Genomic DNA, 25541 nt, shown 5'->3' with positions numbered 1-25541 from the left:
AGACAGTCGATTGCATTCTCGAGCGCGGTGTGCGGTCCAGAAGTGGAGAGGGCTCAGAAGACAGGAATGACGGGACGCAGAAAGAGAGAGAGAAATAATGGGGATAGCATTTGAGAAACACCTTACCTAGCAGTTATATTATGTTGCGGTATTGTGAGTGGGCCGAGCAAGCTTTTTGAGATAGCAGGATGAGGGCTTAGTCGCACTCGCCTACCAGATAGAGTAGAGGTGAAGAGGTGGATATAGGAACCAAGGTAATAGTCCAGTCTTGCTCGGTATCGACTGCAGGTACAAACCTGCCCGTCCGGGGCCAACAACAGGGTGCGCTGCTTGGTGGTGAAGCGGGATGAACAGATATGAAGTTTATTATTATCACCACCCATCTAAAACGGACACGTGACGGATATAGATAACCAGGTGTAAGATGCGTCGCAATAGCTGTCAAAGAGCAAAGCTTATTTTCACAACCAGTGGTGGTCTCGAGTGGAATGTATTTTGCTGTTTCTGCTCTGAGAGTGAGGGCGGCCCTGGCCTTTTTATTTAACTCTTTTCGTGGTCGCGGCGGTGTCACCCCTCATCTAGTACTCCTTCTTGTTTTGTTTTAGCTTTGAGCCAGTAAGAAATGAATACAGAAATACAGCCATACAAACATATGCAGAAAATATAAGCAAACATAGAGCATTGTTTCTGAGAACTATAGCAACTAACCCAGTACATTAATATCGAGTACAAATTGGGGGTTAATTTACTACATTAGATGAGGCACTCTCTCAAGCCGATAAACTAGGGAGAGATAAACTGCTCGTTATCAGTCCAAGTACATGTACGTCGTTGTATCTGTGCAGTCACGCAGAGCAAGGAAAAATAGGCGCCGGACCGCTATTTAATCCGAGTCCGATTCAGGAATTTTCTCAAGGGCTTGCGATAAACGACCAACTTGATCACCGATTGAAGCTCCAACAGCCAGCTCCCCAACAGCAACCTTAGAATCACGGTCGGTTGCCCCGATTCCCCTGACCCCAGGTGCTGCCTTTGTTGCGCGCCTTGTCCGTTTGGCTTCAGAATGGTTCCCAGCACGTGTCTGGTTCCCCTCAGCTCTCCATCTTGATCCTCAACCAGCCCACTCCCTATTCGTTGCTCGGCTGTAGACCTATTGTCTCATAACTCTGAACATGGCGACTCTCGATCTGGCGTCGGGCCTTATGGAAATTGCAAAGTAGGTGGCATTGAATTGCGCTCCACTGTTGTATGAATCAAACTGAGTACTAACATTCCCTTCAGTTCTCTTGCTCAAGATGAAATCCCTTTCAAACTGCGCTGTGCTATTTGCAATAAACTTGCGATAAATGCCTTCCGTCTTCCGTGCTGCGATCAGGCTATATGCGAGAACTGTAAATATCCCCTAACTCTGGAATCATGTATTTTTCTCTCGTGCCTGATTTACTTTACATAGGCCAAGGCTCCCTCCCGGAATGTTGTCCAGTCTGCGCACATACGCCTCTCTCTTCCGACCTATGCAAACCAAATAAAGCCCTGAGAACAACTCTAAGGGCATTTTTGCGAACCGAAGAAAAGAAAAGAGAGAAAGATCGTCCGCCAGCTCCTCTTCCTGTTACTGAACCCGAACCCAACGAACCTGTTGACCATGTGAACTCAAACTCCTTCCCTCCCCCCTCTACGGCCTTAGACCACGTGGGTGATGCTTCAGAACCCAATGGCGCTTCCGTTGCCGACGATGCAAATAACCCAAACCATTCTGCTGCCACCATGGAAGCAATGGATAACATCAGCACCTCGACATTGCCAACCGCAACCCCGGATGACGCTATCAACAACAGTAGGGATATACAAGTTGAAGCAGTGGTTAGTCAGGGATATCTCCTTCTCAGGGAACGTGAATTACAGCCTCGCTAATAATACCTTACTAAAGCCTGGAAATTCCACCCTCGGGACCGCTAAAAGCCTGTTTAATGACAATGCAAACCTTGTCCCGCCGGGGGCATCAGCCCCTTGGCAACCAGACGCTGACTCCAGTAACGGCACAGGCGACCTCACTTCGGGACAACTGCTCGGAGTTTCAACTCTCTCGCGAGGTTCGGATGCTTATGTCAATGGACAGGGATATGGTATGAATGGGATGGGAGGTTTATCTCAGACCAGTTGGCAAGGGTCGTCGAATTATGGCCAAATAATGCAAACGTTGCCCGGCGGTGTTCAACTAAACGGGGTGATGCCATTCCAAAATGGCATTGGTACGCTTCACTTTACTTTCGTTTTCAATTTCCACTAGTCGCTAACACTGTTTTTAGGACCTCCTGGGATGGCTGGGATGGGACTGGATCCGATGGCGTCGAGTCATGGTATGTTTGGCGGATATGGGGTCAATATCAATGGCATGAATGATGGCATGAATACTGGAATGAATTTCAACGCAGGGCAGGGAATGTATGGCGCATGGGATGGTCAGAGCAATGTGTGGAATGGAGGTCCAGATAAATTCAATGCAAATCCATTTGCCAACCGCATGGTTGCTGAATTTGGCCCTAGTCCTGGTGGATATCGTGGATATAATATGTCCCAGAATTACGCAAATTATCCTCACATGCATCAGCAACAGCAATATCCTAACAATGACTTCCACAGCCAATTTGGTCTTAGTTACGGCCGTGGCCGTGGCAGAGGCCGCGGATTTCTCTCTAATGGCCGTGGACGGGGCGGTTTTATGTCTGCAGCGCATGGTAGTTACCCATTATCTACTAACCAAGCTTCCTCCTTCCAACCCCATATGACCTCGCATTCCCTCCACCAACTGGATCTTGTATCTCCCGCAATTACCCCAGACTTGGATCATGTTAAAAAGTTTAATGATGACTTATGTCCAGGTGGGGAGGATGAACTTAAGCAGAACCAAGCAACGGACGAGCACGCGGCAGTCTCGCCCAAGAATGCGGCAACCAACGAATCAGTCTTGGCTGCTGTGGAGCCTCACGATTCTAATGCGCCTACATATAATGAACTTCCTGTCAATCGAGCCACCGAATCCGGGACAACCGTGCAGGTAGGTGCTGTAACACAACGAGGGACTAATGACAACTCAGATCCAGGTAGTGGCCAGACAAGCGGAGTGTATATAAATGTGTCAGAGGGAAACCGAAATAATGCACTCATCCATTCGAATGAAAGGGTACACCCGTCCCCAACGTTATTGCCTACTTCTCATAACAACACAACGTCGACAGAACCTCGGGGGATGGGTGTTGTTGGAGCACCAGCTGCTCCAAGAGCTATGAGGGAAGGGTTGGCAAATGTCACCATCCGCAACGGCAGAGGGTTCTCTGGTCGTCAGACTGCAAGCAGCCCTACCCTAAAGCGGGATAAGGAAGTAAAAAGGTAATGAATTAATTTTTTCCATCCGCTTGCTACCACTTGCCCTTGAATATAAAGTAAATTCTAACATTCGACTTCCAGTCGCTCGCCGTCTCCACCACTGGAACAACCCGCATCTCGATATATGTCCATCTCAAGATCTCCGTCTCGTCACCCGCCCCGTCACCACCGCCGGCATCGGCATCAATCCCCTTCGCCCAGCGTCTCCGGCAGCGACCAAGGCAGGGAAGAGAATCGAAAGCAGAGACGAAAATCCCGGCGAGAAAACGATGACCAGGGGTCCAGTCGTCGGGCTAATAAGGATTCGCGATCTCGGTCGGTTTCATCAGATCGTCGAAAGCGAGTGGAACATCGAAGTAGGCGTGGTATGGAGCGAAAGAACGAACATAAACCTTCTTCATCCCATCGTTCACTCCGTCACCGCAGTCGAAGTTCGAGCCCCAAACATCGTGAATATGACCGGAACACTAGCGAAGTCAGCGTTTTTGATACCAGTGTAAAACTATCTTCGTTAGGTGAAAAACGCGATCTTGTAGTCCCAGGCAGTGAACATCGCTCCACCAAAGAGAGAGCCAATGGATCTACGACCGGAGATAAATCCAGCCGACATCGGGACCGGAACCGGGACAGGGACCGGGACAGGGATAGGGATAGGGAGAGAGACAGAGACAGAAATAAGATTAAGGATAAAGATAAGGAGAGAGCTCGTGGACGGGGTCCAAATCGCGAACGAGAGAAGGATCGTGACAGGGACCACGAACGCGACCGCAAGCGGTCTCGTCGTGATCGGTCTGAATCCCCAGAAGATCCAGATCATTATCGCCGACACTCCCGTCGCGTTAAGCGTTGTGAGCCAGAAGAAATTAGTGCTATGGATCGCGAGAAGAAATCTGCAGAACATCGGGAACCGCGAGTCCAAGTGAAAGATCCACATACCCTAGAGCGCGAGGCACGAGATAAAGAACGTCTCCTAAAAGAACAACAACGGCGAGATGCGATGAATGCGGATCGCCACGGTAGAAATAGCCGACACCGTGAGAGCCGTCAGGGGAGGACATTAGGCGGGAGACACCTCAGTTACAAATATGAGGATGAGGAAAGCGACCAAGCCAGAGCGACACGAGTCGAGCTTGAACGAGAAGCAGCACGATGGGCTTAAAAGGCATGATGGGATAGGCTCTGGAGTTACCGGCTGGAATACGTTCCCCTCCATATTTTACCTTTCTCTTTGTTACAACTCATTCTCTAGACAGGTCATCTTTTCCGATGGGGGTATAGGGCTATGTGAATCTATACAAATTTATCGGCGTTGGTGGAGGACTTGCTGCCGCGACTTCATGTGCTGTATATGTACTCTTGTCCCCTGGTTTCTGGAATACGATCTTCTTATCTACGGATTGTCGAACTTATTGGCGTGCCCTGGCAGCAAGATAAAAGGGCTCCATTCGAGGAGTGAATAGATACGGGATACCTGATATTTTGATAGATCTTTCAGTAAATTCATATCTTGCAATTTTTGTTTTTAATTTCTGATTTTTCTGTTAAACCACTGGGGCAAAAGAGCTCGATCACCACTGGTAGGGACGAATTAATCCCATTCATTCCTGCCACACCGTACGGGTCTTCAATAGTTGTTGTGTTTCTCCAGCCTTTACACCCAATAAACATGAGATATACCTAAGTTAATGGATAGATAATGATATTTGACACCCAAGGCCGTAATCTTTACCATAACGGATATTTTCTTGTCACGTGATGATTTTATATATACATATATTTGTGACTATTTATATCTTCGAGTTTCTACTCGTTGATGTGGAAGTGAAAACCGTAAATCATCATTGGCGCATTTAAAGACTTGCGCCATTAGGCCGAGATCTCTCCTCTGGTGTCATGCCATTGCAAGCGGAATGGGCCTCTCATTTCTCCTATCGTGGCGTGTCAGGATTCAAGTCTCATGGTATAGCAGCATACGATCATCATTTCGGGACCTTCGCGCCCTTCCGATAATTGCGAGGAACTGCTCATCAAATGCGAAACAGATCATTACTCCCAAGGTAAATAGCCTTGGGGAGACGGTACGTGTGCATAGCTTCTGAATCGGTTTCTCCCAACACATGCGCTACATGCCATTTGAGTACCTGATCTGATTTCAGTATACAGATCCTCATCAATGAAGACCTGCAGCTTCCCGGCTATGCCTTTGTACCCCTTAAAAATAAATTTATGCTTCGTCAATGCCGCAGATTGATACGTGCATCCAACGACAGTAGGACTGTATTCGTTCAGCATGTAAGCTGCCATCCCTCCCCTCCGTTGCTGGATTATTTATTAAGTTCCATCTCCATTTTATTTCCTGGATTCAAATACTTACGCCTCTACATTACCAGGCATCCCCACGACAGCCTAACGATCTCGGCCCTGAGCTAGGCATCTATGCCCCCTGTGAAATTATAGCGCAAGTTTCTGCAGAGTTCGCGAAACTCACTGCCCTACTTGATAGGACGATATGGAAGAAGTGGGAGCATGAGTATCCCCAAATGCCAGCGGCGGATAAGTCGCTGTTGCAACGACTTGTTTCGGAGAAGAATGCAGACGCCGTCGCGAAGTGTTCGACACATGTGGCCCAGTCTACGCTTTGGGGGTATGTCAGCCGTACATACACGTCGGATGAACATCTTGTTCTCTCAACCGCGAGGAATCCTAAAGCAGCCCTTCGGATGCGTGAGAAGATTGATGGCGTGTTGCAGTCGTGGCGTGGATGAATACTCTCTACTTTGTTCTCCCAATTTTATTGTAGGGTAGAATCTGGTCTAGTGGCGTCTGTCTTTCTTGCGAAGCCTGCGGTGCATATATATGATTACGATGGATCAACCGGAGGGGGACAATATGCTCCCAATATGTACGATATTGGATCAGAACGTAATTTCTTGGCTTGGTATCTTGCGTAGAATCGTCACCTGTGAAACAGCGATTTTCAAATAAAAATTCCCGGCGAGAAAAGTGTCGTAAGAACACGCTGAATTTTGAAACTCGACTTAGCTGACAGCTATCTGCTGGAAGGTCATACAACGCTAGGGTAGATCGAAATTGAGGACATTGAGGAGGGGGCTGTACAAATCTAACGCTCGCCAACAGCACATCAACTAAAATAACTAGGAGAACAATGTGCCGGCATGGGCAAAACAGAGTTTACGCAACTATAAACAACGAAGGCAACTCCCCTAGAGGCGCACAAGTCTGGACGCGAGGAGCTGGCCAGTGAAAACCCGCACAGAACAATATGGGGCATATATGTCCAATACGATATATAGTTAGTTAGCGGAGCGCTTGGCGCCTGGTAGATAGAAACAGCCAATATTAGGTTAATCTCGCCTTGAGATCTTCAATTTCATTCGTCAAGAACTCGATCTGTCGCGTCTGCGCAGCAATTGTTCGGCCTTGTTCTGAAATCAAGCTCTTTAACGAGGATAACTCACGTTGGACTACATCCTGTACGCCAGCCGAAATATCCGTGATACGGGTTGATGTTGAAGACTGTTAATGAGGGCGAAGGGTTAATTATCAGTGTACCAATTAACCCTGATTTACTTTTTTTTAATGGGGGGTAGACGAAAAAAGAAAAAAAGCAAAAAAAGCGAAAAAAGACTAAAGACAAGAAGTGACATACCTTCTCGGCTGTAGAGTCCGTTGAGGGTAAATCTACTTTCGGCACTACTTTCGATGGAGTTGCTTCACTAGTTTCCGGCGGAGAAAATGTGATAGCAGGGGGGCGACTACTTGCTGGTTTTTGAACCTCCTCGAAACTCGAACCATCATCCACATCACGGTCAGTTTCTTCGCCATCTGCGTATTTGGAGGCCATGGCCGCAATAGAGGAACTTTGTTCCTTTACGGAGGGAGGAGTGTCAACTCTTCCGGAAACAGCAGCAGGTTTGCTAGGATATGGCTCCTTCGGGGTCAGTTCACTTTGCTGAACAGGTGAGCTGTGTTTCTGGGCCGCGTTTGGAGGGCTTAGTGGAGAAACCTCCTTTAGTCCCTCTCCGCCATATAAACTGCCCAAATCAATCTTTGGGGGAAGGGCTTCCTTGCCATCAAACCATTCGGCCGCTGACATGGCTGGCTTGAGACCGGTAGTGGGTGGGTAGATGTCGTCTTGAAACATTTCAGCCCGTCGAGGAACAATGAAGGAGATGGGTTCAATGTAAGTGTCGTTAACAGTTTTGAGAGCCCTAACCACCTCATTGTCATGCATGTTCACCCCACGCTTCGGCATAAAGGCGATACCACGCTGTGGATCTGCTGATTTATATTCCGACAGGTATTCGAATTTGTCATTCTCATATTCAAAGTATCGAATATTACCATCGCTATGGAAATGTCAGTTAAATAAAGTGCATTAGTGTAGGGTCGCGGACTCTGATTTACTCGCCCTTTCCCAGCCAAATATAAACATTGGGTTCCGTCATCCCAAAATGGCATACAAACACCCGAGATTGAGTCAAGAGACTTGAATCCATTAATGGGTTCTCGGGGGGCGCGAATATCCCATAAGGCTAGTTGGCGATCACTCATCTTTGAAAATCCAGTGGTGGCGACGCGGTCGTGTTCACCCATCCATACAGCGCGACTGTTCTTTGCACCGGAATGGCCAGCTGTTTCGTGTGCAGGTTTCTCCTGGCGCACGTCCCAGAAACGAAGTTTTTTATCCCGCGAAGTAGTAACTAACATAGAACCGTTTGCACTCCATGATAATGATTGAATAACTTCGGCATGCTTCAGCGTGAGCTTTGATGATCCGGATTCGATGTCCCAGATTTTCACAGTGTAGTCGCCGGATGAGGAGGCTAGCACATTCTCAGCGGCGGGATTGAAAAGGACGTGTCCAACTTTCCTACCAGAAATGAAAAGCAAAGAAAAGGAACATCCGATTAGTGACGGATTCGGGTAAGTCATTGTTACGCTCACGGATGCTTAAGAGCAAGGGAATCCACACACCTTGGATGTCCGCTTAATTTTCCAACTGGGGCGACATCTGCGATTTCCTCTGCGTCTGTGTGCAGAGTAAAATTTTCAGGCACTCTCCAAAGGAAAACCTGTCGAAGTTTGGCGGAGTGTTCAGTCTTAGTATGACGGGTATAACATGATAGTCGTTTGAAGTAGGCGGGGAAGGGGGGATGCATGGGCGTGAGAGACATTGTACCTTGCCATCATCTGAACCAGATGCGATCAAAGAGTCGTTGAAAGGGTTCCTAGCAAATATGACTGTTATCATCTTTCGTCCGTCAGAGAGCATCTAAAGATGTACCCACCAGTCTGTATCTAGTACGACGGCGGTATGGCCACGGAAGAGGGGGAATCGGTCTGGTGCTTTGCCTGTTTCATGAAGTGGGAGTACGGCGAAGGCGCCACCTCCTGAAGTTTCCCAGTTGACAGATATGTATTTCGGATTGACCTATCCGGATTATCAGAACGAATTTCAATTGCAGGACTCGTTATATTTTCTCAGATGCTTTTGTGAGATCCAGGGGCGGGTGTGGGTGGCGGGAGAATGGACCTTGACCAAATTCGTATCCCAGGCATTTTTGGAAATATGGAGATTGTCATAACATTGTTCCTACAAATTCACTCAACGTGTTAGGCTAGGTCAGTTCATTCAAAGAGCATGGAATGGCGGCCATACCTTTCTTGTTGAGCGTCCGAAGATATGGCCTGTTGCGGGAGCATCATCGCAGTCAGTCTTGGAAGTAGGACGTCATGGGGGTTGAGGTCGAGAGAACCACGCACGATACTTTGATGAACGAACAAAACGACCCGCCATTACGAAACTAGTTGAAAGTTGGAATTTAGGTAGCAGACAGGTTCAGGAGAGAAAATGTTCAAGATATGGGAAAACTAGTCCGCGCGGAGGGGCGATTGGGAATGGGAGTTATTGTTATGGTATCCGTTGAACTGTGGGTGAGATGTGTTGCGCAGCCAACACGGACACTTAAATAATTGGCCGGCTCTAATTAACCCAAATGAGTCGCTAGCCAGACAAGACGGCAGGGAAATATTGACGGGTGACAAGGATTCTGTGTCGGTAGTTGCAGGGGATTTTTGCATATTCTTTTGACCCCTCTTCAATGTAATCATATCAGTCCTGGCACAGTATGGAGTTCCAAGCTAAAAGCGCTACGATCACGTGTGTAAGTGCAGTATTTGCACTGTTTGCAGCAAGCCCAACGCAGTCTAGTTTTATTTATCCAGTTGGCCCGACAACGGACCTCCGCAGTTGTTTGCTATATGCCAACAACCTTTTATCTTCGTATCTCATCCGCATGTTCCAGCAACTACACTCGTGCGCACTTTCCGCAGTATATCCCCTCTAGGGACAAAGGGGTGTATTCCAACTCAATCCTTCTTGTCTCGACTTTACCTTCGCTGTATAATCTCCCAGCTCCATGGATTGCATTTGAATTGCGCCTCATTTCATGGATCAGTTGAATCCATAACTCTCATTTAATTCCCTCTTGTGCAGTGATTGTGTACATTTAATTCATCATGGACAGCGATGAGAATACTCACCGGGTATGTGAATATTTAGTCATGCTACCCTCAATGGCATGCAGCGACTAGTCCGCTGACCGCACTTACAGTTCTCCTCGAGCATTCCTCGCCCAAACAGAGCCAACTCCAATGGCAGAAGCCTTCATGATATTACCGTGTCCGCAAATAACAATGCCGCCGGTACCATGATGCCCCCGCCAGGCACTATCAGCCGAAAACATGTCGAATCAATCGGTAGGTTCCAGCAAGGACATGGATAGCATACTCCCGTCGCATAGAACCATTTCTAACCGCCGACCGACTAGTGACAGAATCGGCCATGCAGACGAGGAAAACATTAGTCGAAAGGGGTGGGGAAACTAGAAAGAAAACCCATCTTAGCCACTCTGCCTCGAAATCTATGAGTTCCAGGCCCTTATCTGCTCTTTCGACCTCAACCTCCTCCCGCCCAGCATCCGCTGCTTCGCGAAATGCGCCACACAACCAAACCTCTTCTTCCCATGGCCCTAGTTCGCGAACGAGACCATCGGCCCATAGCATCGGACGACCTCAGACTTCCTTCGGATATAGCCATTCACATAGAGTCGCTTCGCCACGTCCGGTAACTTCAATGAGCACTCGAGATGACGATTCCCAAGACTCCGTTTTGGGAAAGCGAAAGGGTATGGATCCATTTCTTTTGACACGCTCTACACTTTCATTCCAGTTGAACCCAGGACCGATTTCAAGAAAAAACGGAAGCTATGACAACCAAATGAATTTTACTTCAGATTGGTCTAGCTCATTTGCCGCACGATCAATTTCTTATCCTCCACGTGAACCTGTACGAGATGTTTCATTGAGCACCGCAATAAGCGCTCTAACCCTGAATCCGTGTTCATCACCTATTGCCCCATCACCCAATGATAATAAGCCCCTGCAAACGGCTAGGCCCGATTTTCGGGCAACCAAATCTCCAACCAAGATACCCCAAAGCACAGTCACCCCTTCACCCAACATTCCTCAACCCTTGAAAAAATCTCCTCGGAAATCACCTCCAAAAATGAAACAATACCTAACTCGTTGTTCTTCAGTAGAAGCATGGGACCAGGACGCTAAAATGGAAAAAATGAACGCCATGTGTGATTTGCTTCTCAATCGTTTTCAGGGCACAACGAACCAAAGTGCCGGACTCAAGGAAGCAATAGAGCTGTATAAATCTCGCCGTACGTACGAAATGATGATTCTAGTCGCTCCGTTGTTCATGACTTGTATCTCTGCTAACCCAATAATTCGATATCTGTAGTTCAGGAGGTAGAGGAAAAGAACTCGCAGCTTTCCGAGCATAATATTACACTCCGCGTTGACCTTGATACTACAAAATCTCGCCTCTTGACGATTGAGAACAACCTTAAAGATGTTTCGCGTGACCATGAGATTGCAATTGATGATTTAGAGAGACAGCACCGCATTGATTTAGACGCATCGCGTCAAGAAGCAAGCAAACGAATTGAAGAGCTTGCGGCTAAACACAAGGAAGAAATGAGGGAGTTACGTAGTCGGTTTGACAATGAGATCGAGAATGAACGGAACGGACTACGACAGGAACTGAACCAAATCAATACTCAAACTGCCATCGATTTACAACGTTCTCAAATTGAAATGGAAAACAGGGATCGCGATCTCAGGGACATTCAGGCCGAGGTGAATCAATTGATGAGTGATTTAGATCGTGAACGCACACTCAACAAGGAGCTCCAGCACAACATGGTTAAGAATGCCAGTAACACGATGACTCTGGAGTCTTCCGTCAGCGCACTGAAGGCAAGGATTGAATTTCTTGAGTCTGGTAACAAAGAACAGTCTGATGCGTTTGCCCGCCTTGATCAGCAACTCCGAGATGCGCTAGCAGAAACGCAAGCAACAAAAGACAAGCTGCGCAAAGAAGAGACATTGCGACGAAAGCTCCATAATCAAGTACAGGAACTGAAGGGAAATATTCGGGTTTTCTGTCGCGTTCGTCCCTTACTTAATAATGAACCCGTCGAGGATTCTGCAAGAATCGAATTCCCAGATTCAGAAGCTGACTGCAAGGAAATTTCCGTCCTTGGCCCAGAGGAGAAGAGCAGTCTTGGGAGCATCACAACCAAAACCTATGCTTATTCTTTTGACCATGTATTTGGCCCGTCATCTCAAAACACCGAGGTCTTTGAAGAGATTAGCCAACTTGTCCAAAGTGCTTTGGATGGATACAACGTTTGCATATTCTGCTACGGCCAAACTGGCAGCGGGAAAACTCACACGATGTCGTCTGAAGATGGTATGATCCCCTGCGCTGTTCACCAAATATATGATACCGCAAGTGCGCTTGAAGAAAAGGGATGGCATTATACCATGCAAGGAAACTTCGTAGAGGTTTACAATGAAAATTTGAACGACCTACTAGGTAAAGCGGAAGAATTCGACAAGAAAAAACATGAGATTCGCCATGACATGCAAAAATGCAAAACAACTATTACGGACATTACAACAGTCAACTTGGATTCTCCAGCACGCGTCGAGTCGATTTTACGACGTGCTGCCATGAATCGCTCAGTTGCTGCAACCAAAGCAAACGAACGATCTTCTCGATCACATTCCGTTTTCATCTTAAAATTAATTGGAGAAAACCGCTTCACGGGAGAAAAGAGTGAGGGTACACTTAACTTAGTTGATCTTGCTGGCAGTGAGCGGCTGAGCCATTCCAAAGCCACTGGTGAGCGGTTGAAGGAAACTCAAAGCATAAACCGTAGCCTCAGTTGCTTGGGCGATGTAATCGGGGCCCTTGGGCAAGGAAAAGAAGGTGGACATATTCCGTACAGGAACAGCAAGGTACGTTAGCCAACCGTTTCACTCTACTGGTCGTATCGAGCTAATTATCGCCACGAAGCTTACATATCTGCTTCAATTTTCACTGGGGGGTAACTCCAAAACCTTGATGTTCGTCATGGTCAGCCCAAGGCAGGAACATCTAAATGAAACCCTGACTAGCCTCAAGTTCGCGACAAAAGTCCACAATACCCATATCGGGACCGCTAGGAAACAGACGAAAATGATTCGCGAATCATAGTGTGCGCACGATGTTTTATGTTTTCATGAATATTTATTTTACTGATGGTGTTTGATTTGGCATACCCAGAAGCCCTTTCGAGGCTGCCTTTAGCAGTTCATGTTGAGGCTTGGAGATTCCTTGGAGTTCTAGTTTCCGTTTGGCACCTTTCCCCCACACCCATCCACCAAAGGCTCCCTAGCCCAGTTATCCCACGACTCACCGAAGCTGTCATATACAGAGATATGTATTGCTGTTGACGTTACCTGGAGAATTGCTTTTTCGTTTAGGCCTCATCAATAGATATATATGGCTGTCCCAATCTCCTGCATTCGGGATCTTTAGTTTAGGTCGATGCGCGCGTACGACAATGTTTCTCTTCAATATAACACTGATATAGATCCATTCTGATTGCCCGTGGTTTCTATCGTTCAATCTCCACTTTTTAAAAGACATGATGATAACAAAACCTGGGAATATGAGGATGAACATCACTCGGATTGTTGCGCTATACCAAGCGTATACGCTTCCGCCATTCATTAGTGGCCATCCCCGAAAAATTCCGTTATAACCATAAATGTTTCGTCCGGCTTCTCCAGCCAAGGAAAATGCCCATACTGGTTTAGAATGACGATGGTTGCGAGATCTACACCACGACTCCTCGTTTGCTCCGCGTTTTCTATCGTACACTGGCAATCCTGCGCTCCAAAGATTATCAAAGTGTGCGCTGTGACATTCTTGAGCCCATCAATCATCCTTTTACCCATCGCAGCAGTCCGATCACAATCCCGCATCTTTTCCAGGCACCAAAACGAATAGCCCTGATCCCCTATCGTCTCCAGATATCTAGGCAGATGAGTTTCGGGATCAAAAAAAATAGATAGGGATGATTCGGATCATGAACTCCTTCAGTTCCTCATCGCTAGTTGGAAAATCCGTACGCAGTGTATGATACGCTAACTCGAATCGAACATCTCCCTCCCGCTCCTCTCGATGCCGCATAAGCGCTGTCGAGTCATCATGCCCAAGCAGCCGGTGATCGATCAGCACGAATTTCGCAATATGTCGCGGGAACATTTCGGCATACGCCAGCACGATCGTCCCTCCATGTGAGTGCCCCAGCATCATTGGGTAGCGGTCTATGTTTAAGTACTGCCGAAACAATTCTAGGTCGGCAGCCATGTCGAACGACGTCATTTCAGAGGAGTTTGTGGGCCTGGAGGACCCTGCGGATCCACGTGGATGAAAGAAGAGGAGTTTGTACTCATATTCTAACGGGGTGAGACCCGATTGAAGGTATTGCGGTCCTATGCCCCAGCCTGGACATTGGATAAGAACCATTTGACCCTTGTTAGCAGTTGCGTTTCCGCGAATGGTGTATCTGAATATCAACCCATTTGGGGCGTTGAATGTATGAGTGCCTGGGGATAGCTGGCCCATGACAGCGGCTTAGAAGGACATATCCAGTTAAGCTGTGAAGGCGGCTTGCTTGCCTTGCGCCAGAGATGGGAGTTGTTTACAGCGGATGACGTCATCGTCTGAGATGTGGTTAACCATTTAATAAGTCTTCAAGCTAAGTCGTTTCACGATAAATCAAAATTCGTTACACAACTCAAAAACTCAATTCCATATCTCAAATTCGAGTTTCACAATGCCAATGTACGCTGGGTCATATCATCGCAGAGCAAAAAGTAACGACAAGCTACGGATAATGGCTCGGGCGTCTTGCTGCATCGAGAATTCTACGGTACTTACGACAGTTCTATTTTGTAGTATGGCGTGAGTTCCTGTATTACTGGGTAATCTGTTAACCTCCCGCTGACTCCCGTAGTCGACTCTGAATACGTCCCCGGGCTATGTCTCCTATTTCCACCAGTTACATTAACTAACTAGCTCTAGACCTCGCCAAGGAACCGTTCTGGTATGTTACTGTTGGCGCGCTGAGACGATCCAAACTGTGGAGGTTTTCTGCAAATATTGAGTGGACTGGATGGCTTAAACTACTGGTCAGTGGGGCGGATCGTCAAGGACTAGTGATGAGCAGAAGAAGCAAGCAAATCATTTTTAACCTACAGGTGTTTCCCCCCAAACAGATGATAAAAGGAGTAAACGGCTGGCATCATAGTATTCTGTGCTCTCCGTGAGATGCATCGAATATAAGTACTTGTGTATACAGATTATTGAAGACCAACATCACGATATCCACAGACTAACCATGGGATGGATGGGCACGAGTAATTCTTGATGTAGCCCTTGGAATCATCAGCCCCATAACTACCCAGTCTCAGTTCCCTTCGGGTGGATATTCTATACTCGAAGCAACAGACCAAGGGGGGGATATGTTCAAAAATAGTGGCTCTGACAACCAACCTATGGAAGCCGGTGCGTTCAATGCTGTGTATTCGGCGATGCCCTGCGTCCTTCCACAGCGAAGGTGTAGCAAAACCCAAGATGGTTTCTTTAGATGTTCAACAGTGGTTACACGGGAATTCGCATCGGCTCCATCAGCTCAGGTGGTAACTTGATCAGCCAAGGACATGCGTTCTCGATGGCGGGTCGTGCACAAATGATAATGATAGTTAACATACGGTTACTTGAGGGTAGTCTTCGGTTTCGGTTTCAAGGCTTTTCATTGTGGAGTTTGTGTGGTGCTTTAGCGGCACATCAAAACGCCACTGAAATGCTTAACTGAACCGTTTACAAGTTCAGATATCAACGATTTCATTCAAATCTCATTGGAGTTTCATCCCACTCGATTTCTGAGAAACCATGACCTGCCTTCGTGTCATGTACGACATTAAAAATGCCATATCGTGTCATCCAGGCTCCCGCTCAAAGGGCTACACAGCGAATAGCGGACTTTATTTGCTGCTGTGTGGGCTTCTATTCGCGGCTTGACCCAAATTTTCGGGCATAGATTTGGTCTTCGCCCTCCACAAAGCTAAATCCTCATAAGCCTAAGCTAGATTCGTTAACTTGAAGCCACCATAAAGCCATACATTAACTGGAACCCCGACCCCAGTTTCTCCCCCCTCCAAAGAAAAAAAAAAGGGGAAAAAAGAAAAAGAAGACGATAAGCAGGTTGTGTCAGGCATGTAACCTAAAGGCACTAGACGAGCATATCACCTTCACATTGTGGTGAAACGATAGACCGATATGTCTAAAGCGACATCTTGATCCAGCTTCCTCCCAGACGCGGATGCGTTGAATATTTTCGGTCCAATGTCGGGCAATATCTTTCCTTACTCTCCAAGGAAAACACTTCATTTAGGGGTTTAGGGGTATATATTTCTGATTGTTTTCGTGTAAATACCTTAACTCATCCCACCATCTACTCCGCTTCTAGGGTTTCATTCCGTTTTTGTTGGAGTGGCAACCCTCAATATGCCAAATATATTTCAGCAACAGCTTATCGATACACCTCGCGAGGTGCTCAATTGGAAATTGGGACTTGGAGTCTTGTGTTTTGGTATCATGGGAGCCAGTCGAGGTATGTTCTGCTTCTATTTATATCGGTACAACGTCCATGTCCATCGCTGATTTGTATTTCTGATACATTCAGGCATTGATGAAGGGCTTATTTCGGGCACAGTGAATCAGAAATCATTTATCGCCGAATATCATCTGGATGACCCTGATATGAGTACTGAAGACAGGGCTAGTAGGTTAGGGAATATAACAGGGATGGTCCAGATTGGAAGCATCTTAGGTGCACTGCTGTAAGACCAAGTCTTTGTTTGCCTCATGGGCGAGATGGAAAATTTTACCGAGAAGATAGTCAGCCGGTGTGAATGGGAAGAGCTCTATAGCTAACCTTCTCCGAAGCGCATTTATTATGACGGATCGTATCGGACGGGTCTGGGCAACCCGAGAGTTATGTGCGATCTGGATGGTCGGCATCGCCATATTTATGACTGCAGATGGGCGGATTGGACAAGTCTACGCTGGTCGGTTCATCGCTGGCATTGGGGTCAGATTCTCTAAATAACTCCATTTCATTACTGAAGTTGCGTATAATGCGTCGTTGACCCTCCTTTTCTAGATCGGACAAACCACTGTTGTAGCTCCCACCTATCTCGCGGAAATTTCTCCACGAGCAATACGCGGCCTTTGCACCTGTGCCTTTTCTGGATCAGTGTATCTTGGTATCATGTTGAGCTATTTTGCTAGCTGGGGGAGCTCGATACATCTTAGCAACACCTCAGCTAAGCAATGGGTAAGGAACTGATTTTGCACTCGTCGCGCCTCTTCCCACAGCGCAACCGGGCTGCAGCCATGATCCATTGGAAAAACTAACCAACAGATGCAGATTGTACCGACAACCCTTCATTTCATTTTTGCTGGAATCATAGTCATCCTTTCGTTTACAGTTTACGAGTCACCCAGGTACTTGATCAAGGCCAATAAGCAGGATCAGGCTGCTAAAACCATGGCTAAGTTGCGCAATCTCCCGTCAGATCATCCATATGTTCAAACGGAGATGACGGACATTCAAGCTCAGCTTGAGCGAGAACGCGAAGCTACCCTAGGGTCACACATGTTTGGACCACTCAAAGAGCTCTTTATATTGCCTTCCAACCGTTATCGGGTTATGATCGGACTTATGTCGCAATTACTCAGTCAATGGTCAGGAGCCAATAGCATAACTATCTATGCCCCCCGTTTTTTCGCGCTGTTGGGCACGACAGGGCAATCAGAGAAACTTTTCGCAACAGCAATTTTTGGTGTGGTGAAATTCGTGTCCTCTCTCGTTTGCGCTCTCTTCTTGGTCGATTTCTTGGGCCGCAAACGTGCACTTGGATATGGAATAACGCTGCAGTTTGTCAGCATGCTATACGTGGCGATCTATCTAGCCGTTGTCCCATCGATGCAAAGCGGCTTTATACCTGATGGGCACTCGAAGCGTGCTGGAACAGCAGCGATAGTATCCATCTATGTGTCCGGGGTGGGCTGGGCACTTGGCTGGAATAACATCCAGGTTTGATACCGCAACAAGCTAGCACTAGATCCCGGCTTTTGCAGATAGCTAACGACAATAACTCCGCAGTACCTCATCAATGCAGAAATTTTCCCACTTCGAGTCCGGTCGTTGGCTACATCAATGGTGATGTGCTTCCACTTCGCCAATCAATAGTAAGTTTCATTCCATAGCCATATTTTCGCAGTCAAGGCACGGGAGGCATAGTAAGAACGCTGCTAACTCGTCGGCTTCTGGATGGGTAGTGGCAATTCGAAAGCGGTCCCGACAATGCTGCTTGATACAGCCATGAGGCCATATGGAACTTTCTTCTTCTTTGCGATGGTCACTCTCGTAGGTCTCGTATGGATGTGGTTTTTCCTGCCAGAAACAGCCGGAAAATCGCTTGAGGCGATGGACGAAATGTTCAGTCTGCCCTGGTACATCATTGGGAGGAAAGGAGCGGCGATAACGGCGGGAAGCGGGCATGCCGAGGCGTACAGGAGTGGAGACGTAGAGAAGAACCCCATCTCATCGGAGTGCAGAGAGTTCGTTCCCCGGGTCAAGAAAGAGGAGGAGAACCAGTAGTGTGTTGAGATACCATTGGGATGGATGCTGGGCAGGTATATTTGGCCGTGAAATGCGGCTGCAAATTTTCATGCTTTCACAAATATATTGTTACCCAACAAACAAATATGGCTCAGCTCTACTGTCTCAGAGGCCAAATGCTAAATGAATCAAGGTTTATCAATCGAGCGCAGGATGGTTGGGAAGCCAAAACAGTGTGGCAGGAAATGTATATCTCATAAAAATATACTATTGCAAATGTAGATCTATGCCAATACATAGAGGAATATTAAATGAAAGATTGATTTGAATTTGCTCTAAACATTTTTCAAAACCATACCCTGGAAATGTCTGTGCTGCTCTTTGCCTGTGACAGTTGTGTTGAGCTTTATCACTATTTAGACAAAGCAAGAGAATCCTCCAGTGAGCTGGTCTTGAGCTTACAACAGTTAAACTGCCATACCTCTGACAGATGAGGCAGTACTGGTGATGGTAGATAGTCAACACATCTAATCCTGTACAATCATAAGCCATCACCTCAATATTTAAGATATAACTAGATATGCTCTATTGAATTTTGATACTAACTAGATGCAACTTAGATTATCTGCATCAAATTTATCTGACTGTTATGCTCCACTGGAATGAGTACAGCACAGTTCATTTTCAAAATAAGTCAGTGATATCTCCAGCATGCAAGAAGAGCTTCTAATAACTAGAATCAAGTTGAACTTTTTGTAAGAGCATGAAAGGTTTTGAGAGACAATGGATATCAAAAATGCCATAGCAAAAGAAAGGCATGAGTATGAGCAGGAATATGAACATGAGCAAGTGATGGATGAGATATAAGTCAAGTCCCAACTGTAATTCTGGTTACATGTATATGTCTGAATCCATCTCCATATAAGAGAGCACATCAGACATGGTTTAGGAAATGAAAGTGACAAAGAGAAGCAAAAAAGGGGGAAATACAAATCATAAGCTAAGTTACAACTACACTGAGAACCCATCCTTTATATGAAGAGAACTAACTTTTCAAGCCTAAAACCAAACAAGAAAAAACTCCTCTTGTTTTTGATGTCATTCCTTTCAGACCATGCAAGGTATTCAATCACTGAGTAACCATGAATGAAAACAGAAAAAGAGGAATGTGTATATCACACATTAATTAATTCTGCTACAATGCTGCCGGCCCCTCCTCTTCAGGTACCCACAGTTCAACAACAGGCATGGAATCATCATCATCATCTAGATCTGGCGGTTGCATGATATTTCGCACGGCTGTTGTCGATGATGACAAGTCCGCATCCTCAAAAATCAAGCCATCCTGATCCCCGGAATCATTTAGCATTGCCAGGCGCGATTCCGAGTCGCTCATGTCACCGCCACCGACGGCTTTGTTGCTTGCTTCGTCGTCGAGGTCGTCGTCGCCGTCCCCATCATAAAATGAGTTCGCGGGGGCGGGTACGAGGCCGGAGACGCCGCCACCGTAGGGTTCTGCGGCTCGGTCGAAGGACCAGCTGGGATGGTTGGAAAAATTTAAATCGGGGCCGAAAGACGACCCGAATCCTTCGTCCTCCAGATCCATGCCTTCCAAGTGGTTATGGTGGTGGAGTTCCGAGTACTCGGGTAGGCTGTCGTCATCCCTCGCCTGGATTCCGCCCCGCAAACCACCATCTCCCGCCTGGTGAATTGCTCCGGCTCCGATTAAAGCGCTCGACGATCCATTGCGGGAGGAGCCGCCGAGGCGCAGGTCTTCCCCCGAAGGGGAAAGTGTGCGGGAGTCGGGTTGTGAATCAGAGTCGTCATGTTCGGGATTTTTGGCTGCTTCAGTGATGCAGGCTAGATACTCTCCGCCTAGAGGGACGTCAGACTTACGACGATAGAATAGAAGATATGCGGCTGATGTAACTACGGAGGCAGGGTTGTTTTTCTTTGAAACATGGGAGTCTATGACATCACATCTTTAGTAGGGACCAAGAGAAAAATGGTAACAATCAAACAGAGAAAGAATTGGAAAAAAAAAAAAAAAAAAACCAAAATCCTACCATTGTATTCATACCAACAACCATCAAAAAAGTTCTTCGCGTACGCCGTATAATGTCCACCGCCAAGGCCACCGTAATGGTTATCGACCGCAATCAACTCATATTGCAAACTTTTCCCCTCCTCAGGCATCTGGACCCGGCCACTCATGTCGAGCTCGAGGGGGAAATCGACCAGCGCGTCGATCTTATCACGGAACCCTCGATTGGCACTGAAGCGTTTAAGATGCATCACAAGAATATCCGGGCACTTCCACAGCTCAAATTTCTTTGACGCACGTCTGTGCTCCCGGCAGCGAGGGCAGTACCATGCGTCGTTTTCTGAAAGGATTTCCTCCTTACCAAACTCATCGAGGCACTCACCAAGACTGATCCCGCGCTTTTTCCGGGTCTGGCGCAGCTGACGTTTCTGCTCAAGCTCAGGGTCGGGAAGACAATCGATACTCATCCATGTCGCCGAACCTCGTAGTCCATCATCATCAAGCGGGTCACCGGCAAAAAGACCGTCATATGCATGTTCATTCCAATCCAGAACAATACCCTCCCCGGAACGAATCAGCGGTATAGCCTCGGGAGGTCCTTTTTTGGACGTCGAAGACTTGAGTTTTCGGCGTCCTGCGCCGTGAAGTAACGCGGAGGGACCGGGATATGAATCTGAGCCACTTTCTGTACCACTCTCCTTAGTTTTCTGGGAGCTACAGCCATCAGAATCGTCATTGTTATCCCTTGAACGAGCGATATCTACACGACGAGCAGGGCCGCTGAGCTCATCTTCGCTACTAAGAGGGCTACTTCCCCGACTTACAGGGGGCTTTTTTGTAGTGGTTCTCTTGGCTTGTTTTCTCGGTAATCTGGAGGTCATTGAGGTAAATTCTTTGATCTCATCGACTGTAGACCATCCAGTGGGAACAGCGTCAGTTGATCGCATTATTTTGATTTCGAATAGATTGCGAAGCATGGGCGGGATGAAATTATTAGGTCGAAGAACTTTCGGAATCGGCGTGGTATCACCCTTCACGCTTGATTTGGTTCTGGTGGATGAATCAGAACCATCTCGCATTGATACATCAACTAGTCCGTCTTCACCGTCGACTGAGGAGACTTTGATCTTGGGGTCTGAGGAGTCAAAGTCGTCATCATTGGTCACAACAGTATCAGAGTCCTCAGCAGCACTTGAGTTCATCATAATATCCCCTTCATCCTCGCGAAGAATGTCTCGAGTCGTCAGGTTCGCCACATTCCGCAGAACCTTGCGAAGGATGCTATCGTAATCATATGATTCTTTGCGTGTAATGATAGTGTACGAAGGAGCACCAAATAACTGCCGTGTGATCTTTGCACCCTGAGGTTTAATAACGCGGTTGAAGATTGGGATAATCATGCGATCGCACTTTGGCGAGTCGAACGATGGTATTTCCTGGTTGGTTGTATTACTGTGGGAGAATGCGAGACTCGAATAAACTGATCGACTGGGAGCTTTATCTGGGTCGTAGCTGGTAGGCACAGATTCTAGCTCAAAAATGCCGATGTCATCCGAGCTACCAATTTGACATTCTCCAATGCTCGAAGTATTTTCGAACATCTTATAGAACTTGTGCTTGTATATTTCAGCCATCACAAGTCTATTGGTAGGGACGCCTACCCTTTGACCCACATACTCTTTCAATGCCTTGATACTCGCATTTTTGTCAATGTCAACAGCAACCCGAATAGGGCGAGAATGAAGTGGGAAGAAAAATATCTCTTTGCTCCATAGATTCTCAATCGGGAGTTGCAGAGTGAGGTTACTGAATGGATCGAAAATGATGCTAACTTTGTCACATACGGGGCAAACTACCGTTGACTTATACATTCCCGCGAAAAGATCAGTAATTACTGAGTCATTTCGTGCCTTGTAGATTTCCCAGCACTTGTTGGCAAACTCTTGAAGCGCGGCATTGTTGCCAACCATGTCGTCCGTAGAATCCGGCTTCTCGATATATGGCTTCTTTTGGATTCTGTTTAAATCCTCCTGTAAGCCATCCAGCAGGAAAAGCACAAACTCCTGGGAATCCTGCTGCCCATAACCCGAGAATGAAGGGCCATATCGGCCAATGGTCTGTTTAAATTGGCGAGGAGCAAAGGAAGAAGTGCCATTGTCATCATAGAGCTGATGTAGCAGGTTTGCATAGGCTTTGGCCACGTTCCCATCGTGAGAAAGTGGATTGCCAGGGTTAAGGTCTTTCCTGTACTCATCCTCTGTAATATAGAACACCTGCTAGTTAGACAACGCAGTAGACGCCAGAAGGTTATTGGAAAATAATCAAAACTTACGGAGGAAATATTGTGTCAACTCCTCTACGCTCCGAACGCATTGCAACGCAGAATTCATGTAGCAACTATTTCCAAGGTTACTCAAGCCTGTGACACCAGGAGATCGGCCGTCTTTGCGCGGTCTCCCCCTGGAAACAGCGCCAATCGCCGGCGATGCTCGGCCGCTGGCAGTGGGGAGTTTTCCTTTGCCCTTGTTCTGCGGGCCGGCCCTATGTGTAGTGACCGCAAGTCGATTTGAACTTTTACCGGCACCATCAGAAATCCACTCCCCACCAGCGGGACCACCGACTTGTTCCTCGAGCACAATGACATCGTCACTCCCCAAACCCGCAAGGTGCAAGGTGAGACTTCCATTATACTTTGGATTCGATGTTTGGTCCTTCATTTCTAACAATTCTCGTTGGGAGCCTTCCACAAGAGCAACGAACTTGTTTACGTCCAACAAAAAGCTGTTTCCCGCACTAGCGGTCAATGTGGCACCAGGGGCCGGGGACGCGCTTCTCGAGGCTGCTGGAGTGATGATACCGGAAGTTGTGGCGCTATTTAAGCCCTCGAGAATTCTCCAGACACGAACCTTCGTAGACATTTCAATAGATGCCAGGTCCTTCATATTCCGCAGCCACTGTTGGAATTGTGTATGCCTGCTAGCCAAGGTTTTGATGGGAACGCGTGCCCTATCTTGAGCAATTTGCGTTGGGGACTGTGAAGGATTGGGCAGTTTCAGGATGGTAAAGATTGGGGGGTTAAGTTCGTATTGGACATGCTCTGTAGAGCCAACAGTTGTGTTATGGGCATATCGAATAATGGCAGGGGATTCAGGCGAGAGCCCGTACCATTTCATGATCAATTCCCACGCATCTTCGGGAAGTATCTCAAAGTCTTCTCCCATCTGCAAGCCTGGCCGTAAGGGGACGAACGGCTCACCAGCCTCGTCCTTGTACATGATTGACGGGTCAGTGACCAGAACCAAGTCTGAATTGTCAACAGCACCAATCTCGCCCTCCGAGGCAGTCTTATCAGCTTTTTCTCGCTGCAGGCCTCCCTTTGAGCTTCTAGAAAGGACGCGCCCTAGCCAGTTCGCAGAAACCACATATCCCTTCTGCTGATCCTTTAACGGTTGCATCAATAATTTGGTAACAGCGGCAACCTGCTCATCGATTGGGGGGCGATCGTGGGTGGCATGGGAGGAAGCCCGAGGTTTAGCATCTTCTCGTGTGTAAGAAGTATACGTTGACATACTGGACGGCGTAGGATAGACACTGTCTGACGACGAGCTATTTGCGTCCTCCATAGAAAGGCATTTAGCGCTTCCGGGCTTCATCTCCGTCCCAACCATACTATTATTAGTCGTCGTAATGGTACCATTCTGGCCAACCATATCCACAGAGACAGCTCTACGCTGTCTCGTTGGTCGCTCCATTTGCTTCTTGCCATTTGACGACTGATCCTTATTCTGATCCTCATTGCCATCAAATGAATCTGAGCCCATCTCGACATCCAGGGATGGGCGGTCATCCTCCCCCATCTCTGCAGCAGGCCGCTTTACGGCAGGCGTGGACTGAAATTCCTGTCGATCATTCTCAGAGCCATCATCTGGCAAAGGAGGAAGCGGGCCCCGCACGCTGTCCGGTGCCGACATACCTGCAGGGGCTTGGTCGTCAGTGGTCGGGGTGGATTGACCTTCAGCGGAGGCAGCGTTTCGAGAAATTATAGCGGTATCTTGCGAAGCAGCAGATCGAAGTTTCTGTTTACGGGAATACGGCTTCTTTCGACGGCGGATTTCAGGATGGGGGTGGGGGGGATTATATCGCGGGCCGGACGAGGATATCGGAGGGTCGTTCTTGTTAATTGAGTCTGAGGGAGTGGGGCGAGGGCCAGTGGTTGTCGGGGTTGTTGCAGCTGTGGGAGTAAGGGAGGTGGCAGCGGGACCGCTGGCTGAGATAGCCGTAGGTAAGGAAGGACGACGACGATGACGACCGCTAGCACGTCTCCTTAGTCTAGGGGAGGAACTGGAGGTAGACGGGTTGTTCCCTTGGAGAGAAGAACTGGCAGGACGGCCACGGGCTCCAGCTTTTCGCTCTGCAACCTTGCGTCTCTTTGAAGAAGGCGTGGTGAAAGTGAGCTGACCACGGGCTGTGGCAGCTCTGGGTTAGTAGGAGAGGGAGAAGAACAAGGGGAGGAGAAAGAAAAAGTCAACGGAGGAGGATGGAGGCGGAGCGAGGAGATGGAGGGATGGTCGTCTGAACAGGGCGCGCGAGTGGTCGACTTGGTCAGCAGTAAAGACACTGCCAAAACACACCAGTTCGGGTTTACCTAAGCAGCAGCCACACCAATAGTTAGTTAAAGCCTCGGTCTCGAGGCCTCATGATGACCAGCTTTTGGATGGCCCCAAGGCTCCAAGGATCAAGAGACCAGTCTTCGCCAAATGACTAGATGCAGCCCGTGGGAACTGTTCGCTAACGGCGGCGGTGTTGAGCATTTCCAGTAGTTAACTACAGGCTGCAAAGACACCGTAACCTGAAGCCGTCAACCATACCGTACCGTATAGAAACCGTCCCGTACCATTCGTACCTCGCCCGAGCTGCAAGGCTGGGGACACCACAGAAGAACAGTGGCATACAGCGGGGGACCAGTGCCCAACATCAGCTGAATTAGG

General features: G+C 47.7%; 7 protein-coding genes across 7 annotated transcripts; 4 read left to right on the top strand and 3 right to left on the bottom strand.

The window, feature by feature from the left end:
• Window positions 1-954: 954 nt before the first annotated feature.
• HCBG_01205 (uncharacterized protein) lies at window positions 955-4546 on the top strand (the record flags this gene model as incomplete). Its single annotated transcript, XM_045428255.1, has 6 exons — window positions 955-1216; window positions 1282-1391; window positions 1454-1863; window positions 1931-2252; window positions 2310-3390; window positions 3469-4546. The coding sequence occupies 6 exons, from the start codon at window positions 1173-1175 to the stop codon at window positions 4544-4546; spliced, it is 3045 nt and encodes a 1014-aa protein (XP_045292230.1).
• Window positions 4547-5232: 686 nt separating this feature from the next.
• HCBG_01204 (uncharacterized protein) lies at window positions 5233-6863 on the top strand (the record flags this gene model as incomplete). Its single annotated transcript, XM_045428254.1, has 3 exons — window positions 5233-5465; window positions 5551-5679; window positions 5778-6863. The coding sequence occupies 3 exons, from the start codon at window positions 5298-5300 to the stop codon at window positions 6150-6152; spliced, it is 672 nt and encodes a 223-aa protein (XP_045292229.1).
• On the bottom strand, window positions 6748-9498 carry HCBG_01203 (coronin-like protein crn1; the record flags this gene model as incomplete). Its single annotated transcript, XM_045428253.1, has 9 exons — window positions 6748-6924; window positions 7058-7757; window positions 7898-8281; window positions 8386-8483; window positions 8591-8639; window positions 8700-8842; window positions 8945-9004; window positions 9071-9099; window positions 9175-9498. The coding sequence occupies 9 exons, from the start codon at window positions 9206-9208 to the stop codon at window positions 6748-6750; spliced, it is 1674 nt and encodes a 557-aa protein (XP_045292228.1).
• Window positions 9499-9930: 432 nt separating this feature from the next.
• On the top strand, window positions 9931-13413 carry HCBG_01202 (kinesin motor domain-containing protein; the record flags this gene model as incomplete). The annotated part of the gene is made up of 6 exons (XM_045428252.1): window positions 9931-9957; window positions 10026-10170; window positions 10242-10598; window positions 11010-11141; window positions 11222-12786; window positions 12845-13413. The coding sequence occupies 6 exons, from the start codon at window positions 9931-9933 to the stop codon at window positions 13022-13024; spliced, it is 2406 nt and encodes an 801-aa protein (XP_045292227.1).
• Window positions 13414-13542: 129 nt separating this feature from the next.
• On the bottom strand, window positions 13543-14443 carry HCBG_01201 (uncharacterized protein; the record flags this gene model as incomplete). The annotated part of the gene is made up of 2 exons (XM_045428251.1): window positions 13543-13849; window positions 13908-14443. 2 exons carry the CDS (start codon window positions 14441-14443, stop codon window positions 13543-13545), a joined length of 843 nt encoding a protein of 280 aa, XP_045292226.1.
• A 1944-nt stretch (window positions 14444-16387) lies between these two features.
• Window positions 16388-18548, top strand: HCBG_01200 (quinate permease; the record flags this gene model as incomplete). The annotated part of the gene is made up of 7 exons (XM_045428250.1): window positions 16388-16493; window positions 16566-16722; window positions 16829-16973; window positions 17046-17219; window positions 17307-17981; window positions 18051-18136; window positions 18227-18548. The coding sequence occupies 7 exons, from the start codon at window positions 16388-16390 to the stop codon at window positions 18546-18548; spliced, it is 1665 nt and encodes a 554-aa protein (XP_045292225.1).
• A 968-nt stretch (window positions 18549-19516) lies between these two features.
• Window positions 19517-25528, bottom strand: HCBG_01199 (ubiquitin specific peptidase; the record flags this gene model as incomplete). The annotated part of the gene is made up of 4 exons (XM_045428249.1): window positions 19517-20384; window positions 20576-22810; window positions 22886-24980; window positions 25457-25528. 4 exons carry the CDS (start codon window positions 25526-25528, stop codon window positions 19705-19707), a joined length of 5082 nt encoding a protein of 1693 aa, XP_045292224.1.
• Window positions 25529-25541: the final 13 nt, after the last annotated feature.

Source organism: Histoplasma capsulatum (genome assembly GCF_000150115.1).
Source record: "Histoplasma capsulatum G186AR genomic scaffold supercont2.1, whole genome shotgun sequence".
NCBI classification, from domain to species: Eukaryota; Fungi; Ascomycota; class Eurotiomycetes; order Onygenales; family Ajellomycetaceae; genus Histoplasma; species Histoplasma capsulatum.
Note: the sequence above shows the minus strand (reverse complement) of the source record. Positions and strands in the feature narration are given on the sequence as shown.